The sequence below is a fragment of the Myotis davidii genome, unplaced genomic scaffold, assembly GCF_000327345.1.
Source record: "Myotis davidii unplaced genomic scaffold, ASM32734v1 scaffold1059, whole genome shotgun sequence".
Lineage (NCBI taxonomy): Eukaryota > Metazoa > Chordata > Mammalia > Chiroptera > Vespertilionidae > Myotis > Myotis davidii.
The window spans coordinates 219,678-237,728 of record NW_006290038.1 but is presented as its reverse complement, the minus strand read 5'-3'; the positions used below and the strand labels follow the sequence as shown (position 1 = coordinate 237,728).

The window sequence follows — 18,051 nt, the reverse complement described above, 5'->3', positions numbered from 1 at the left end:
AGTTGGGGTGCTGCCCTCTATCACCCACAGAGCAGAGCCGATCAGGGGGGTGGGGCGCCATCACTGTCACACTCAGGGCAGGGCCAATGGGGAGGTTATGGCTCTACCCCATCACACACAGAGCATGTCCCCTGGGGGGTGGGGGTTGTGGCGCCACCCTCTATCACCCACAGAGCAGGGCTGATCAGGGGGTTGGGGTTCCAACACTCTCACACTCAGGGCAGGGCCGATGGGGAGGTTATGGCTCTACCCTGTCACGCACAGAGCAGGGCCGATCAGGGGATGGGGCACCGCACCCTGTCACACACAGAGCCACGGGACGATCAAGGGGTTGGGGAGCTCCCCCGTATCAGGCACAGAGCAGGGCTGATCAGGGGGTTGGGATGCCTTCCCCTGTCACGAACAAAGCAGGGCGGATAGGGAGGTTGTGGCCCCGCCCCCTGTCACACACAGAGCCGCAGGGCGATCAGGAGGTTTGGGCGCTGCCCCCTGTCACGCTGATCCCGGTGCCGGGAGGCCCCACTGCTCCGCTGATCCCGGTGCTGGGAGGCATATTACCCTTTTACTATATAGGATAGAGGCCTGGTGCACGGGTGGGGGCCGGCTGGTTTGCCCTGAAGGGTGTCCTGGATCAGGGTGGGGGTCCCCACTGGGGTGCCTGGCCAGTCTGGGTGAGGGGCTGAGGGCTGTTTTCAGGCTGGCGGGTGACTGAAGCTCCCAACCGCTCCTTTTTTTCTTGTTTTTTTATTCTGGGCCAGCTTTAGCTCTGAGGCTGGGCTCTAGCTCTGAGGTCTCGGCTGCTGAAAGCAGGTTATCTGGTTTGTTTCGGTTCTAGAATTGAAACACTGTTTCAACTCCAGCTCTGCGCTCCTGGCTGGCTGAAAGCAGGTTTCTAGAGTTTGTTTAAATTCTATATTTGTAACAATGTTTCAAACTGCAAGCTCAGAGGCCGGCAAGGCAGGCGGGAAACATTGGCTTCCTCTGTCACCAAAACAAGCAAGCCTCATGTTCGCTTCAAGCTGCCTGGCTGCCAGCCGCCATCTTGGCTGGCAGTTAATTTGCATATCGCCCTCATTAGCCAATGAGAAGGGTAGCAGAGGTACAGCTAATTACCATGTTTCTCTTTTATTAGATAGGATTATATATGTCAAAATCAATATTTCTGATATGAATTCTTTACTTGTGTATGTGACTGAAACATAACTATGAAATTATGATCTATGTTAATAGCAAGAATTTTATGTATGCACACCATACAAGGAGTAGGATATACAATCCCTGGAATTTTTTAACCCACCAAGGTAGCCCAATAACCCCACCTCATTTTGACTATTACCAAACTAAAAAATAAAATGAATCCATTTGAAGTTTTTACCAATGAAATACATCATTACCTGTGCAGAACTGGTTGTTGATGTCCCAAATGCCTGTCTCCCACGCCATCAAATCCAAATCAAAATCAAGGTTATCAAAACTGTTTTCCTATAAGTTGCAAAAGATATTAGCAAAAGATATTAGAAGAATAAAACATATACATCTAGAAATCAAACTATCGCTACAATTTGCCATAAGTAAAATCACTGCTATCACCAAACTTAGTAAGAATAAATTTCTGTTGATTGGTTCACCTTGACGCCTCACCATGGAGAGACCAGAGAAACGAATGCAGGTACCGAAGCACAGCAGCAACAGCTGGGAAGACCCTCGGCCCCATTCTTTTTAGTGGGAACAGACCATTACAAGAGGCACAAAATATGTCTCTGTCATAAGAGAGATCCAGCAAAATAAAATAAGTTTTCCCATTGCCGTTAAGGAAAACAACTCAAAGCCAACGCCTACCTACAACGCCGTCTCTATACACAGTGAAAGAACACAGACATGCCAGAGACCAGCAGAAATCACAGGGCTCTGCCTGAACCTTCAAATTTACCAAAATGAAGTGGTGATGCACGAAGGAAGGGCCCACAGGAGGACAGGCCACTTTCTTCTTTTGTGGACTGCCCTGTACTTTTCAAATTTCTAAATATTTTTTAACCCTAGAAGGTAGAACCTAGTTTTTCGGTCAGGGTCACAAACGTCTGAAAGGGACTCTCAGTCTCTTTTCATTCAGATTATAATGTTTCCTTACAGATGAGCACACTCGGGTCATCTGGATCCCCACCCAGACCATATATAGGAATGGGTCTGCCCCCATGATTTCAGAGCCTTCCTGTGAGCTGGAGGCCAAAGGAGTGCCACTGCTATTTACAGTGTCTGAGGCGAGGAGGCAAGAACAGAGTGAAATTAATACACAAACAGTGCAATCAGGTCAAAAGGCAGTCAATAGTAACTCAGTGTAACAGACAATAAAACAGCAATTAGAGAGAAAGTAAGCCCCAAGCAAAAAATAAAGATTAACCTAGTAATTATTAACAATCATTTGTTTATTGATTGATTGATTGATTTCAGAAAGGAAGGGAGAGAAACATCAATTATGAGAGAGAATCATTGATCACCTGCCTCCTGCACACCCCCTACTGGGGATCAAGCCCACAAACCTGGGCATGTGCCCTGACCAGAAATCGAACCCAAAACCCTTTAGTCCACAGGCCAACGCTCTATCCACTGAGCCAAAAAGCTAGGGCATCAATCATCCTATATAATAAAAGTGTAATATGCAAATCGACCGAACGGCAGAATGACCAGTCGCTATGATGCGCACTGACCACCAGGGGGCAGACGCTCAATGCAGGAGCTGCCCCCTGGCCGTCAGTGCGTTCCCACAGGGGGAGTGCTGCTCAGCCAGAAGCCGGGCTCACAGCTGGTAAGCACAGCAGCATTGGCAGGAGCCTCTCCCGCCTCCACTGCAGGCAGGTGGTAAGGAGTGAGGGGTCCTGGACTGCGAGAGCCCCGGACTACGAGAGGGATGTCTGACTGCCAGCTTAGGCCCAATCCCCTCTAAGATGGCAGGCAGATATCCCCGGGGGTCCCGGACTGTGAAAGGGCGCACCAGCAGGTGGGGCCATGGTGTGCAGCAAAGCACTGGGCCGCCAACCGCCAGCCAGAGGGGAAGCGAGCCAGGAGGGCAAGGCCCTGCACCAGCCAGAGCCCCAAGCAGCGTGGGCAAGGCCAGACCTGGAAACCCTGGCAGAGTGGGCAGGGCTGCAGCCCCATGCCTTTCGGGCCTTGGCCTTGGAATTCTGTGGGCGACCAGTGTACTGCCTACCAGCGCGTCAGTGGTCAGCCCCGCTTCAAGAAAGAGGACGTGGCGGAAAGTGGCAAGGCCACAGGAGGGATGGGAAATGTTGTGGCCATCTTCAGGAAACACAGCTGCCATGGTCTTCAGTAACTATGCACAGATAATCTTTGGTCTCCGTTCTACAGAAGAGGAAGCTGAGACTCAAAGGGAGCCTTTCGCAACACCTCACCCACTTCTCAGACCTGACCCTGTGTAACATTGTTTTCGTTGAAAGTAGAGGATCCAAAATGCTTTTAGATCTTTGCTATTTTAGGCAGGAATTGGGATCGTGCCAATGTACCTCATGTGCCTGGTATTGATAAAAATGGGGCCCGGCTGGCGGGGCTCACTGGTTGAGCATTGATCTATGAACCAGAAGGTCATGATATGATTCCCAGTCAGGTTTCAGGCTCAATCTTTAGGGTGGGGGGGGCGAGGGGGGGAGGGAGGCAGCTGATCAATGATTCTTTCTCATCACTGATGTTTCTATCTCTCCCTCTCCCTTCCTCTAAAATCAATAAATATTTTTTTAAATAGGGTCATGCTGTATATATGTTATAACAAGTTTTTCACTTCATAGATCATTAATGTCTTTCCTGTTAAAACCATACCTATAGAAATTATTTATTTATCATTCATTTTAATTGATCTCAGAGAGAAGAAGGGAGAGAGAAACATTGTTCTGTTGTTTCCTGCACTCACTGGACTGGGTATTGAATCTGAAACCTGGGCATGTGCCCTGAGTGGCAATCGATCCACCACTTTCTGGTGTATGGGACAATGCTATGCTGGTACCCTGACCCCAAATCCAGCCTCCAGAACTGTGAGAAAAACACATTTCTGTTGTTTAAGCCACACTATTTTATGATATTTTGTTACAGCTGTCTGAGCTGACTAATCCTATACATTAAAAGCCCAGTGACTGAATAGCAGAACAACTGGAACAACCGGAACAACCACGGCCCTCGCCCCAGCCGGCCCCGCCCCCAATCAACCCCCATTGGGGTGGGCCCACTGGACCCCACCAGTGCACAAATTCGTGCACCAGGCCTCTAGTTCTTTGAGAAATGTCTGAGAAACCTACTGAGCAAGCAATACACATTTCTATACTCAGGTTGATAAGGGCTTAAAAATAAGTGATAAATATCCAACCCAATAATGTGTACATAAAATCACTCTGTTCATGTGAATTATTTCCCAACTGAAACAGCACCACATCCACTAAAGACAAATAAAAGTTCTCTCGGCCAGCATGCTAACACAAATGTTCAAATCCAGGAAAGAAAATCTAAGGTATTTTTGAGGACTCAAAGTACTACAATAGCTTTTACATAGACTTCCACCCACTCAAAGGCAAAAAGTAAGGACACAGCCAGGTGTCCGAGCATTCTACACTACAGATACATAACCTTCAAAAAGTAAGTTCTATTGACTGGGTCTGTGGCTCCATCACCATCTCCCTGGTGCATCAAGTTACCTATAGAAACCAAGAAGTAGGCAGCGAAGGGACTTTCTAAAGTCACCTACCCCTGAGCCAAATGTGGAATTAGAATACAAGTCTTCTCACACCCAGACCAATGTAATTTCTACAACCCTAAATATACTGACTACAAAATGGCTACTAACTATCACACTTAGTGCTATTTAAACTTAACTAGTCTAAACCTGTTATCCTGAAACCTTCTTGTAATAATTAGGGTAGAATTGAAATCTCACACCCTTCACTGCTTCTCCTCTCGTTGGTACTTACCGGAGCTTCATTTTCTGGGCCCAAGTGCAGGTCCTCGGTGTCTGTGAAATAGCCAAGTTCAGCAAACAAAACAGAATCTTAGAAGAAAAGAACAGAGATGAACTGTCAATTCCATGTTCTGACCCATGGATAACCACTGTATCCCTATGCCAGATCTCTCAGGCTTAGGCTGATGGAGCTGGCATTACTATTATTGGTAACTAGAGGCCTGGTGCACGAAATTCGTATGCAGGTGGGGGAGTCCCTCAGCCTGCACTGCACCCTCTCCAATCTGGGACCCCTCAGGGGATGTCCGACTGCCTCTCGCAATCCGGGACCATTGGCTCCTAACCGCTCGCCTGCCTGCCTGATCGCCCCTAACCCCCTCTGCCTGCCGGCCTGATCACCCCTAACTGCTCCCCTACCAGCCTGATCGCCCCTAACTGCTCCCCTGCTGGCCTGATCACCCCTAACCGCCTCTGCCTCGCTCTGCACCTGGGACCCAGGATTCCCTCCTCCAGCAGGTCGCAGGCAACCTGGACCCAGGCTTCCCTCCCTCTGGCCGGCCGCAGGCACCCAAGACCTGGGCCAGCTTCACCCAGGCCAGCCGCAGCCTCAAGGGACCATGGGCAGGCAGCTTCACCCAGGCTGCAGCCGCTGGCGCCCAGGACCACAGGGCGTGTGGCTTCTCCCTCTCCCAGGCTGCAGGCCCAGCTGCTGGCGCCCAGGACCACGGGGTGGGCGGCTTGTTCCTCTCCCAGGCCGCAGCCTGGCTGGTCCCCATCCCTCTCTCGTGAGCTCATTTGTGCCTGGCTGGTCCACATTCCTCTCTCGCAAGTTCATTTGTGCCCTCAGCCCAGCCTGCCTCCTCTCACATACTGGGAGCCCTCAGAGGAGGTCCTAGTGAAGGCTTAGGCCCGCTCCCTGCTCCCCTTGGGGATAGGGTCTAAGCCGCAGTCTGGCCTCCCTTTGTGGGAGGCGACCGAGCTGATCAGGGGAAGGCACCAGTGCCATCACCCCACTGCTGCAGCCACTGCCAGTCACCACAACCAGCAAGGTTTTTTCATCAACACGGACTCCAGTCCCTTCACCCTGAAAAAATGACAACTTTCTTTAGGCATTTTCAAGATGTGTCTTTCATAGGATATGACATTTCTTTATTATTTTTTTTATCCTCACCTGAGGATATGTTTGCATTGATTTTTAGAGGATGTGGAAGAGAAAGGGAAAGACAGAGAGAAACATCAAAGTGAGAGGAACACTTTGATTGGTTGCCTCCTGCATGAACCCTGACCTGGGCCCCGGCCAGGGAGGAGCCTGCAACCTAGGTTCAGAATTGAACCCAGACCCTGCCATCGGCAGGCCAAGGCATTATCCACTGAGGCAAACCGGCTAGGACAGAATATGACATTTCTTAACCCTCCAGCAGCGGACCTTTGTTTTTTTCACCAGGAGTGTGGTGAAAAACCCTAGATCACCTTTTTGGATTCTTATTACCCAAGTTACTAGGAATATTACCAGTGGCATACAGGGAGCTTAGCCAATGAGCGGTCAGAAAAGGTGTTTCCTCTGTAGTTCACACCAATCACCACTTGCCCCACCCCCATCCCGGCCCAGGCCTGACCCCCATCTCCCTCTGATCGCCGGCTCTGCCTCCCACCCACACCTGATGCCTCTGGCCCAGGCGTTAGGCCTGGGCAGGGGACCCCCAGACCCCTCCAATTGCCGGCTCTGCCTTCGCCCAGGCCTGACACCTCGGCCAGAGGCATCTACCCCCATCTCGCCCCGATCACCGGCTTCTGGACAGCTTCTGGGGCCAGCCTGCGGCCCAGGATCGGATCCGATCACTGGCAGCAGGCAGGCGGCTTCTGGGGTCGCACACTGGGACCTGGATGGCGGCTCTCGCGCTGGTGGCTGCGCTGTCCCACCCTGCCTACAGTATGCAAATTAGCCGCCATCTTTGTTGGCGGTTAATTTGCATGTCATGCTGATTAGCCAATGGGAGGCATAGCAAAGGTACGGTCAATTACCACGTTTATCTATTATTAGATAAGATATTATGCTATAATAATAAAAGCATAAAATGCCAATTGACCGAATGACCAAACAGCAGAATGACCATCTGACGACCTTCCGGACAACCTTCCAGACGACCATGCTATGACAAACACTGGCACCAGGCCAGCCAAGGCAGGTGCGATGCGATTAGTCAGGGAGGCCCCCGCCATTGCCCCACGATCACCCCGCAGAGGCAAGTCCAGGCCACTCTCTGCAGGGCAATCGATGAGGGGGCTCCATGATCAATTGCCCCAAAGAGGGAGGCTCAGGCCACCCGGCTGGCAGCCACAAAGAAAGACCCAGGCCACCTGGCTGGCGGCGCTGCAGCAGGTGGGCGGGGCCTCCTCTGCAGGACAATCAATCTGGGGGGCCCACATTCGATCGCCCCACAGAGGGAGGCCCAGGCCAGCCAAGCGATCACACCCCATGCCTGTCGCCTGCAGAGGGAGGCGACCAGTGGCAGGTGGAGGGGGAGGCAGCGCCGCACAGATAGCAAGCAGTGGCAGCAGCGGGGCCAGGGCCAGCTGCAGGCACCCGGGGAAAGGAAAGCCCCGATAGGCCTTGATCGCCAGCCAGGCCTAGGGACCCTACCTGAGGGGTTCCAGATTGTGAGAGGGCACAGGCCAGGCTGAGGGACACCCCCCCCCCCGCACGAATTTCGTGCACCAGGTCTCTAGTCCTATATAATCAAACCCCAATATGCGAATTGGACTGAATGGCAGAACAACCAGTCGCTATGAGGCGCACTGACCACCAGGGGGCAGATGTTCAATGCAGGAGCTGGCCCCTGGTGGTCAGTGTGTGCCCACCGGGGGAGCACCACTCAGCCAGAAGCAGGGCTCATGGCTGGTGAGCACAGCGGTGGTAGCGGGAGCCTCTCCTGCCTCCACTGCAGGCAGGCGGTAAGAAGTGAGGGTCCCGGACTGCAAGAGGGTGCAGGCCTGGCTGAGAAAAAGACCGCTCCCCCCACCCCAGTGCAGAATTTTGTGCACCGGGCCTCTAATTATTGATAAACTCCAGCAGTGTGAATGACAACCAATTCAAAGCTGGTTTCTAATTTGTGTTGTTGTCCATGTAATTTTTATCTTGTGAACTCAATCTTACACCAGGGATTTAAAAACAGGTTTCATGTCACATCACGTTGGACTAGTTGGTAACAACTTTCTGGAGCATCACTAATCCCAATTCGGAGGCCCCTATGGGGTCAGCATGAAGAGGGATGTGGATGCTCAGCCTGAGGACAGGAGAGAATGGGGACAGCACATGCACTGGGTGTCCGCCAGCCACGCCAGAAGTTAAGAGATAACCAATTTCCTATCTAAACAGTAAAGAACTCACTCATCTAAACCAGCGGTCATCAACCTTTCGGACCTCATGGACCACCAGTGGTGACTACCGGCTGGTGACCGCTGATCTAAACCATTACGTTTATTTCACCAAATCTAACTATATTCCAAGTTCCTAATACGATTTTGTTATAAACCAAGAAATTTGTGGCCACAGAAAATATTCTTCAATAAACTAGGTTAAATTTCCTGTAGAGAAAAGTTAAGATGCTGAATACCATACAATGCGTCTATTCTCCCTAACGTCTCAGTGGTTCTCAACCTTCCTAATGCCGCGATCCTTTAATACAGTTCCTCATGTTGTGGTGACCCCCAACCATAAAATTATTTTCGTTGCTACTTCATAACTGTAATTTTGCTACTGTTATGAATCGTAATGTAAATATCTGATATGCTGTATGTGTTTTCCAATGGTTGTGACCCACAGGTTGAGAACCGCTGGTCTAGAACAAGGAGGTTAAACTCACAGCCCGAGGGCCGCATGCGCCCCCAACAAATATTTCTGTGGCCCAACCAATATAACGGTATGTAAGAAACATTTTAATAAAAATTTCGTAACTTAATTTTTACAATATCCTGTTATACATAATCTATATATTTAAAAGGTAATATGCTAAGTGTTCAACCGGCTGACTAGTTGCTATGATGTGCACTGACCACCAGGGGGCAGACACTCAATGCAGGAGCTGCCATGACGCACATCGGCCTTTCACAGAGAAACGGCACCAGGGACCTGGCACCCACAACACTTGGCTTCCCCCAAGTGGGACACAAGCCCGGAGCAACAGCCCACCAAATCGCAGGCAACACTGCCGAGACCCTATGACACAAAATGCGGCCCACAGCCCAGCCCAGCCTGGAAACAGTGGCTTTGGGCGCTGGATAATGACATCATGTAGCAACACCTGGCTTCCTCTCCCTAGCGACTAGCCTCCTTGAAGTTTCTTCAACCCAGGAACCCAACTTGCTTTATAGCCAGGTGGAAACATTTTACACACAAATGTCTGTGAAGCATTTTCCCGTGCCTCATCTCATTTGATCCTCACAGAAGTCCTGGAGTAGGTAGATGGGAGACTCAGTGGAATCCTATTTTCTTTTCATTAGCAGGAAAACAGAGATTTAGAAACTTAGAAACATGACGCAACTGAAAAGAAGTAAAAAATGGTGGACCTTGAAAATGACTTCAGGTTTTCTCACTGCACAGAATATCAGGTGTACCAGTTAATAGTGCCAATTTTGTAATCAAAGAAAACATGGTAATTTCAAGAGAAACATCAAAAGTGCTTTATCCAAAGTAAAGTCCATCGCTAGCTACACATTTCCTCCATCTTTCAGTAATTTGTGGATACCGTCCCAATTGAACTTTTCTTGTTTTGAGGCAAACCATTCAGGGATACAATTTTCCACTTCTTCGTCCATTTTGAAGTGCTGCTCAGAAAGCACGTGTGCCATCAATCGGAACAAGTGGTCATCTGAAGGAGCCAGGTCTGGTGAATACAGCGGGTGGGTTCATACTTCCCAGGCAAGATCTTTTAACGTGTCTTTAACTGGTTTTGAAGTGTGTGATGGTGTGTCATCATGAAGCAAAATTATTTTGTGGTGTCTTCTGGCCCATTTTGGTCGTTTTATGATCAAAGCATGGTTCAAATTGATTATTTGTTGTCAGTAGCGATCAGTATTAAGGGTTTCACCTGGTTTTAGAAGCTCATAACACACCACACTTTCCCGATCCCACAGAATGCAGAGCAGTGTCTTCTTTGTGAAGCGATTTGGCCTTGCAGTCGATGTTGATGGTTGACCTGGATCAACCCGTGATTTTGTGCGTTGGGGATTCTCAAAATAAATGCACAATTCGATGCAAAAAAAGACTTTGTTTCGTCCTACTGAAGCAACATTTTACTGATGACTTTTCAGTTTTCCATTTGTCTTTCATTCAGTTAAAGTGGCACCCATTTTCCTTCCTTTAAAATCTTTCCCATTGCTTGTAAATGACCGGAAATTGTTTGCTGAGCAACATTTAATCTTTCTGCAAGTTGTTTTTGAGTTTGACACACATTTTCATCCAATAATGCTTATAATTGGCATACATATTAAATAGCATATATATCAGCATATGTGTAACTCCATCTATTGAAACAATCCACCTTATTAACCGGTACACCTGGTATAGTCAAACACTGCTGCAATTAAATATTTTACCCTTTTTTTCTCCCTGAGTGATCTATAATAATCATCTGCTTTGTATTGATATTTACTGCTGTGTTGCTGACAATTACCTGAAAGAGAAGTTGGGGTGCTTCACTGGGCTGGAAAAACTTTAGCTAAATCAGAAAGCAGGTCTAATTAAGCAAGTTTATTCAATACTAGAGGCCCAATGCACAAAATTCATGCAACAGGCTCGGCCCTTGCAGCCCCAGCTGCCTCGGCCCTGCTAGCCCTGGCTTCGTCCAGAAGGTAGTCCGGAAGGTTTTCCGGACAGTCATTCTGCTGTTCGGTCTAATTAGCATATTAGCTCTTAGCTATAATAATAAAAGTGTAATATGCTAACTAGACCAGACAGCTGAACAACCTTCCAGACGTCATTCCGGACGTCCTTCCGGATGAAGCTGTGGTGGCAGGGGCAAGGCAGAGGCAGTTAGGGGCAATCAGGCTCCCCCCCCCCCCATCAATTTTATGCACTGGGCCTCTAGTAGGATATATAAAAGGCTAAGTTGACTCGTGCATGCACGATACATATAAAGCTCTCGCTGGCGCCAATCCCACATGTGTGTTTCAATCTATCATTGTCGATCGTGAATTTGGTTGACACTTGTATTATAGAGAAAAGGCAAACAGCAATTCTAAAATATTTCTTTTAATTAATTTCCTTTCAATGTGCACAAATTCGTGCAACGGGCCACTAGTTATTAATAATGAACTACAACGTTCACTAATGACTGATTACTAAAATCGTGTTGCATTCATTTCCCTTACATGCCTAGGCGCACCATTTCTCTTCACTAATACCAGCAGTGAATATTTTAGCATCTGATTGCCACGTCATTAATCTTGTACTGACTTGTTTGGTGTGCGCAACAGGAAATATTTCGCTTTCAGAGAACAAGGAAAAAAGGTTTATTTGCATTATTCTTACTAATTTGTGCAATTATTCAGTGTCTGGTAAGTTAATGTTCAAGGAAAATATTAATTTTTATTAAAATGTTCTATTATTTTATGTTAATGATCACTCATTTATTTCAGCCCTTTGTAATCAGCATGTCTCTATCGAAATAAACCTATGTTTCTATGAAAATGGAAGCTTTTGGTTTTTTGCAGCCCACATACACCTCCACCTTGTTTACTTGGCCCGTGCTAGCCTTTGAGTCTGACATGCTTGGTCTAGAACTTCAAGAACTTTGAAGAGTTTTGCCCTTTGTACTCCCATTACCATGCCGCTGGGACTGCTCTCTCTGGTCTCCTCACTTCAAACAGGAATTATACTGCCTCTCTATTACTAACTGGACCAATAACAGGAACAGTTCACCAACCTTACACCAAATAACACATATGCAAGCATTTGTAGGCAGTAATAATGAAAGCTCTCAGAAAAGGACTACCTTTCACTGCAAGGCCCTGACAGCAATGACATGAAAACACTGTGCTCAGACCTTGAACTCAATACCATCATCCACTCAATGGGAGTCCACTAAGGAGTTCCTTGAAGAAATGGCTCATTCCATGGTTGAAGCAGGGAAAGTACAAGATGAGGCTGGAAATGTTGTGACAGAAAATAAGGAAATTCTCAGAGAATGATGAGGATGTCAAAAGAATAAAAGAGCTGGTATGAATGGACTCCCACTGGTCAAATCTGGGAAAATCTGGCATCAAAGTAAAATGAGAGTGATCACAACCCACTGAATCAAGCAGGAATCAGTGAGTCCACATTGACACACACGCACATAACGGAGGCTCGCCTCACAGTACAACATCGATTACAAATGGCAACAATGACAGAGATGACCCCCTCGGTGTTACAGGAGGAGTTGGTGGAGGCTGCAGTTAGCAGTGGAGACCAGGGTGCAGGCTTACTAAGGAACAGGATATTGGCATCATGGCAGCTTGTCTCCCCCAAACAGTGACTTGACAGTGGAGAAACCTGGCAGATACCAACCTGACTATACCGTCAAGGTGACCGTCACCGCGGAACAGGCCCACGGCGTTTGCCTCCAGATGCAACGCACTGAGAAGAGCAGTGTCGTGTCCTAGCAGCCCACCATGATGCACGCCTGACTCTGATCACGAGGAGACAGTGGACAGACCCAGGGTGAGGGTCACCTGACAGAATGAAAGACTGTGCTCTTTAAGACTGTAAAGGCTATGAGACAGGAAAAGACTAAGGAACCAGCCCAGGCAAGTGAAAACAATGCGTGTTTGCAGAGAGAACCCCAGTCAAGAAAGGAGGAAGCCACTATGAAGACAGATGGCCAAATCTGAATGGTGGCTGTGCCCTGGACAGCAATACTGTACCAACGTTTATGTCCTGGCGGGAAGGAGTGTATGGCTGGAATACAGGAGTATCCCTGTTTGGGGAGAGGGAGTATAAACTGCAGTGTTTAGGGGTAATGGGTCAACACATCCCTCAAGAGAGAAAGGGGCAAATGCGGTAAAATTTAATAATTAGGGGATCTGTGTGAAGTGGTATTTACACAAATGCAAGGGAGGGGCAGGGAGAGAGAGCAGGAGGAGGAGAGCGGAGACACATGGATGACTTCATAAGCACATGACAAAATGTTCCATATCACCTCTCATCAGAGAAAGGCAGATTAAAGCTGCAATGAGATACCATGACGCACTTATGAGAATGGCTAAAATCCAAAGCATTGACAACACCCAATGCTGGCAAGGACGTGAAACAACAGGACTCTCGCTCATTTCTGATGAGAATGCAAATGGTGCAGCCACTTCTAAGACAGTTCGGAAATTTCTTACAAAACTAATCGTACCCTTACCATTGACCCAGCAATCGTGCTGCTGGTATTCACCCAAATGATCTAAAACCTTACCTCCACACAAAACCTGCACGTGAATATGTATAGCAGCTTTATATATAGTAAATAGTATTTTAAAACAACCAAGATGTCCTTCAACAGGGAAAAGGATAAACAAACTGTGTATTATGTGCCACCAACATCTATACATTGAAATACTAACCCCCAATGTGACTACATCAGAAACAGGGTGGTCTTTAGGGGGCCTCATTAACTAGGTTAAATGAGGTCCTAAGGGTGAGGCTCTAACTGATAGGGCTGTGGCCTTATAAGGGATCTTCCTCTCCCTTTCCCTCTCCCCCTACACTTCACCTCTCACTCTCACTCCTCTCTCTCCATCTCCTCCCTCTTCTCCCCCCTCCCAACTGTAAGACATTCTAGAAACGAGAGAGGCAGTGAGAAGATCAGTGGTTGCCCAGGAAGAAGGGAGGAGGGTGAGAGGAGCACAGGTATTTGAGGGCCGTGAAATTATTCTTTATGATACTCTAATAGTGGATGCATGACATTACACGTGTCAAAATCCACAGAAGGTACAACTCACAGTAAACCTTAATGTTAAACTATGGACTTTAGTTACTGCTCATCCATTATAATACCGTAAATGTATTACACTAATGCAAGATAATGGGGGTTGGGGAGTGTAATATGGAACTCAGTGTACTATCTGCTTATTTATTCTGTAAATCTAAAACTGTACTAAAGATAAAGTCGATTAAGCATTAAAAATAACTGTGAAATTCAAATTCCAGTGTCCACAGTAAAGCTGTCATGCTGGAGTCCAGGAATTGCGAGAGAGACCACATGACCTAAAGTATCTGCTATCTGGACCTTCACAGAAAATGTTTTCGAAATCGCACTCTAAAATTTCATCACTCAAGTTAAAGTAGGAAGAGCACTCCCCATCACAGCTGTTCTGAGCTAATCAACTCTTCAATTACTCAGCTGCTAGGGTCACAAGAAGTACTAATTATATAATCTGACCCTTTAAATAGAACTGGTCAGCTTCTAATAAAAAAATCAAATCAGTTAAGTACTTCCCAGAAATAAAATGCATATTCTACTGAAAAACACTAGCAGACAGAAGCGTTTCCCGCTAGTGCCCACAAAATCTATCCTACTTACTGAACACCTAAGGCATCAGAATTACAGCGTGAACTAAGAGGGGACTATTGACAGCTGGAAAAGAAAGCCTGGGAACGGCACATTCAGGGGGGACAGCGACCGACCACAAGATCTGAATGCTCTTTAACGAGAACATGGAGATCAGTCAGGAAGGTGCAGCCTGTGTATCGGAAGAAAAATGTAACACAATGCTCCCAGGAAGTACCCACAGCTATAGCTTAAGAAGCAGCATGAATATTTAGTCGTTTACCAGCTGAGAAAACAGTCTTAATGACCTAATATAACTGGGGGATCTTGGTAAGAATCCAGTCGGTAGAAATAATTCGGGGAAGCAGCACAGAACATCGACTGGAGCACAGACTTGGGAGGTTGACCTGGTTCGGATCCTGCTTCTGCTTCTCTCTAGCGCCAACACCGAGCATTCCTTCTCTCCAACCTCAGTTCACTCACTTGTAAAAGAACAACCTCACTGGACTGTTGGGAGGATTTAGTAAGATAAAGCACCTGGTGTGTGTGACTCTGGTTGAGCGTCCAGCTATGAACCAAGAAGTCACAGCTAGATTCCTGGTCAGGGCACACGCCCAGATTGCAGGCTCATCCCCAGTGGGGGCGTGCAGGAAGCAGCAGATCCATGATTCTCTCTCATCACTGATGTTTCTATCACTCTCTCCTTCTCCCTTCCTCTCTGAAATCAATAAAAACATTAAAAAAAAAAAAAGACAATACAGTCAGCAGGGCACCTGACAATAAAATGCTAAGTAAATGGCAATTGTTCTTATTTCTGTTATATTTAGCTTGGGAAAATACTCTTGGAGTAGATGGTCTAAAGCAGCGGTTCTCAACCTGTGGGTTGCAACCCCTTTGAGGGTCGAACAACCCTTTCTCAGGGGTCGCCTAAGACCATCGGAAAACACATATATAATTACATATTGTTTTTATGATTAATCACTATGCTTTAATTATGTTCAATTTGTAACAATGAAAATACATCCTGTATATCAGATATTTATATTACGATTCAAAACAGTAGCAACATTACAGTTATGAAGTAGCAATGGAAATAATTTTATGGTTGGGGGTCACCACAACATGAGGAACTGAATTAAAGGGTCGCGGTATTAGGAAGGTTGAGAACCACTGGTCTAAAGTTTCTCCAGCAACTCACAGAAAATCTACCCAAGGGTTGAACTAAATCTCTAACCATAATTTATTTTTTTTAATATATTTTATTGATTTTTTTTTTACAGAGAGGAAGGGAGAGAGACAGAGAGTCAGAAACATCGATGAGAGAGAAACATCGATCAGCTGCCTCCCGCACACTCCCCACTGGGGATGTGCCCGCAACCCAGGTACATGCCCCTGACCGGAATCGAACCTGGGACCCCTCAGTCCGCAGGCCGACGCTCCATCCACCGAGCCAAACCGGTTTCGGCTCTAACCATAATTTAAAAGAAGTTCTGCCTTTGGAAAATCAAGTGAAACTTTAGTTCAATAAATGGAATTGAGATTCCACTCTTGCTGCTGAGAATGATGGTCCAAGAGGAAAGATGAAGACGCTCTGGGTTCCCCCCAAATTCCAAAGCTGGTGAATGGTGCAGGCTCAGCACAGGGCAGCTCCAGAACATACACAATCCCAATTCCCAATAAAGCCCAAAAAGAGTACTGTACTAGCATCAGGTCTCGCACTCCCAGGCGGGATAAGGTTCCTCTAGAGATGACAATACTTCTCCACCTCAGTCCCAGCACATTCCTCTCCCCCACCTCCCACCCCCGCTGATTTTGCCAGTGAAGAGGCTGAGGCTCACCTTTCTTCTGCAGCCATCTCTTCTGAGCTAGGGCCTTGCACCCAGTGCTTTGATCTACCCCCAAGGCTACAGTTCTACTAGGTTCACGCCCCGCCACCACCACCACCACAAAGGGAACCATCCTAGCAAGGAAATCTACAGCTGTATCTGGAGAACAGTCAGGACTACAGGGCTTGTGGGTCCCTCCAGATGAGCGGGTGCTAAGGCGGGTGCCGGGGCCTCTGCTTCTCTGCTACACTGACAGGCATCAGCCCAGAGCAACAGTGGAGGCCGCAGGATGAACATCTGTTGCACACACATTTCACGCGCACACACACGTGCATGTGCACATACACAAGTGCACACACTTACAAAGACATGTACTGACAAATATACGTGTGCACACACTGACAAATATACGTGTGCACACACATACACAGGCACACATACACAAGCGCCGCACGTACACAGGCACACGCATGTATGTACACACACATGGGTGTACATATGCACACACAAGTCAGCGTACGTATAGGTACATACACATGCGCGCACAGGTACTTACACAATGTACACACGACTGTACATAGGTACACCCACACGTACACAGGTACACACGTGCACATAGGTACATACATGCACACGGGTACATAGGTACACATAAGTGCACGCACGTACAGACATACACACGCATGCGCATGCACACACACACACAATCCGGCAGCTACCCGGTCCCACGCTCCACCCGAGGCCTCCTGCCCTCCGCGCTGGACCACGTCGTCCCGCCCCACAAAGTCCCTGCCTGGTGCGCCCCCAGGGGGACAGCGACAACCGAAGGCCATTCCCTTCGGGTGTCGGCAGCGCCCTCGGGAGCACGCGAAGCCCTCGTCCGGCAGACCGTCCCACCTGTCACCGCCGCGGACGGGCGGGCGGAGAGGAGGAAACCGAGCCACCCGGGCCTTTCTGGACCCACTTACCCCAATCCTCCTCCGGCCGCGGAGGGAGCCCCGGGCTGAAGGGCGAGGCCATCGTGCCGGCAACGCCGCCCGCGCCCCCAGGCACACGCTCGGGGTCCTGGGACTCGGTGGCCCACGCGGGGGCGGGGATGGCGGAAGCGGGCGAACCGACGCAGCGCACGCCGAGGCGACGGTGGCCGAACGCGGATAAACTACCTCACTGCGCGAGGTCCCGCAGGATCCGAGAGGGACGTCCCAGACCGCGATGCCGACTGCGCCCCTCCGCGCTGGCCGCGCTTCCTGTCCCGCGGCTGTAAGAGGGAAAAAGACACGCGAACCGGCGTCAGCGAAATCAAGGATCCATGGCGCTGACGGAGAGGCAAAGCCCCTGCGGTAGGAACCAAGCCCCGCGGCGGATCGGCCCCGGAAGGGCCGGCGACCACGTCACATGCCACCGCCCTGCCGTGCACCTGCAGCCAGTGCAAAATCATCTCACTGTCCACTGTAATGGGAAACTTTGTAAAGTAAAAACCAAAAAGGGCCCTGGCCGGTTTGGCCCAGTGGATAGAGAGGGGCCTGCGGACCGAAGGGTCCCGGGTTGGTTTGGGTCGGGGCACCTGCCCGGGAGGCGGGTCGATGCCCAGTGGGGGGCGTGCAGGAGGCAGCCGATCAGTGATTCTCCCTCTCCCCTCCTCTCTAAAATCAATAAAAATATTTCTTTAAAAATCAAAAGGGAAAAGTGATGCCCGTCCTGAACCACTGGCGGGTCCCCCGAACACCGTCATCAGGTCTCAGGGCAGCACCGGAGCTGA

The 18,051-nt window shown here is 48.7% G+C and overlaps 1 protein-coding gene across 1 annotated transcript in view; it reads right to left on the bottom strand.

The window, feature by feature from the left end:
• ATF6 (activating transcription factor 6) overlaps nt 1–17,365 on the bottom strand; it is a 136,090-nt gene extending 118,725 nt beyond the window's left edge. The window contains exons 1-3 of the mRNA XM_015563550.1: nt 17,261–17,365; nt 4,968–5,044; nt 1,395–1,482 (exon numbers count right to left, since the gene is read on the bottom strand). Coding sequence (XP_015419036.1) covers nt 1,395–1,482; nt 4,968–5,044; nt 17,261–17,312 — 217 coding nt within the window. The 5' untranslated portion in view covers nt 17,313–17,365. The remainder of the gene's footprint in view (nt 1–1,394; nt 1,483–4,967; nt 5,045–17,260) is intronic.
• Nucleotides 17,366–18,051: the final 686 nt, after the last annotated feature.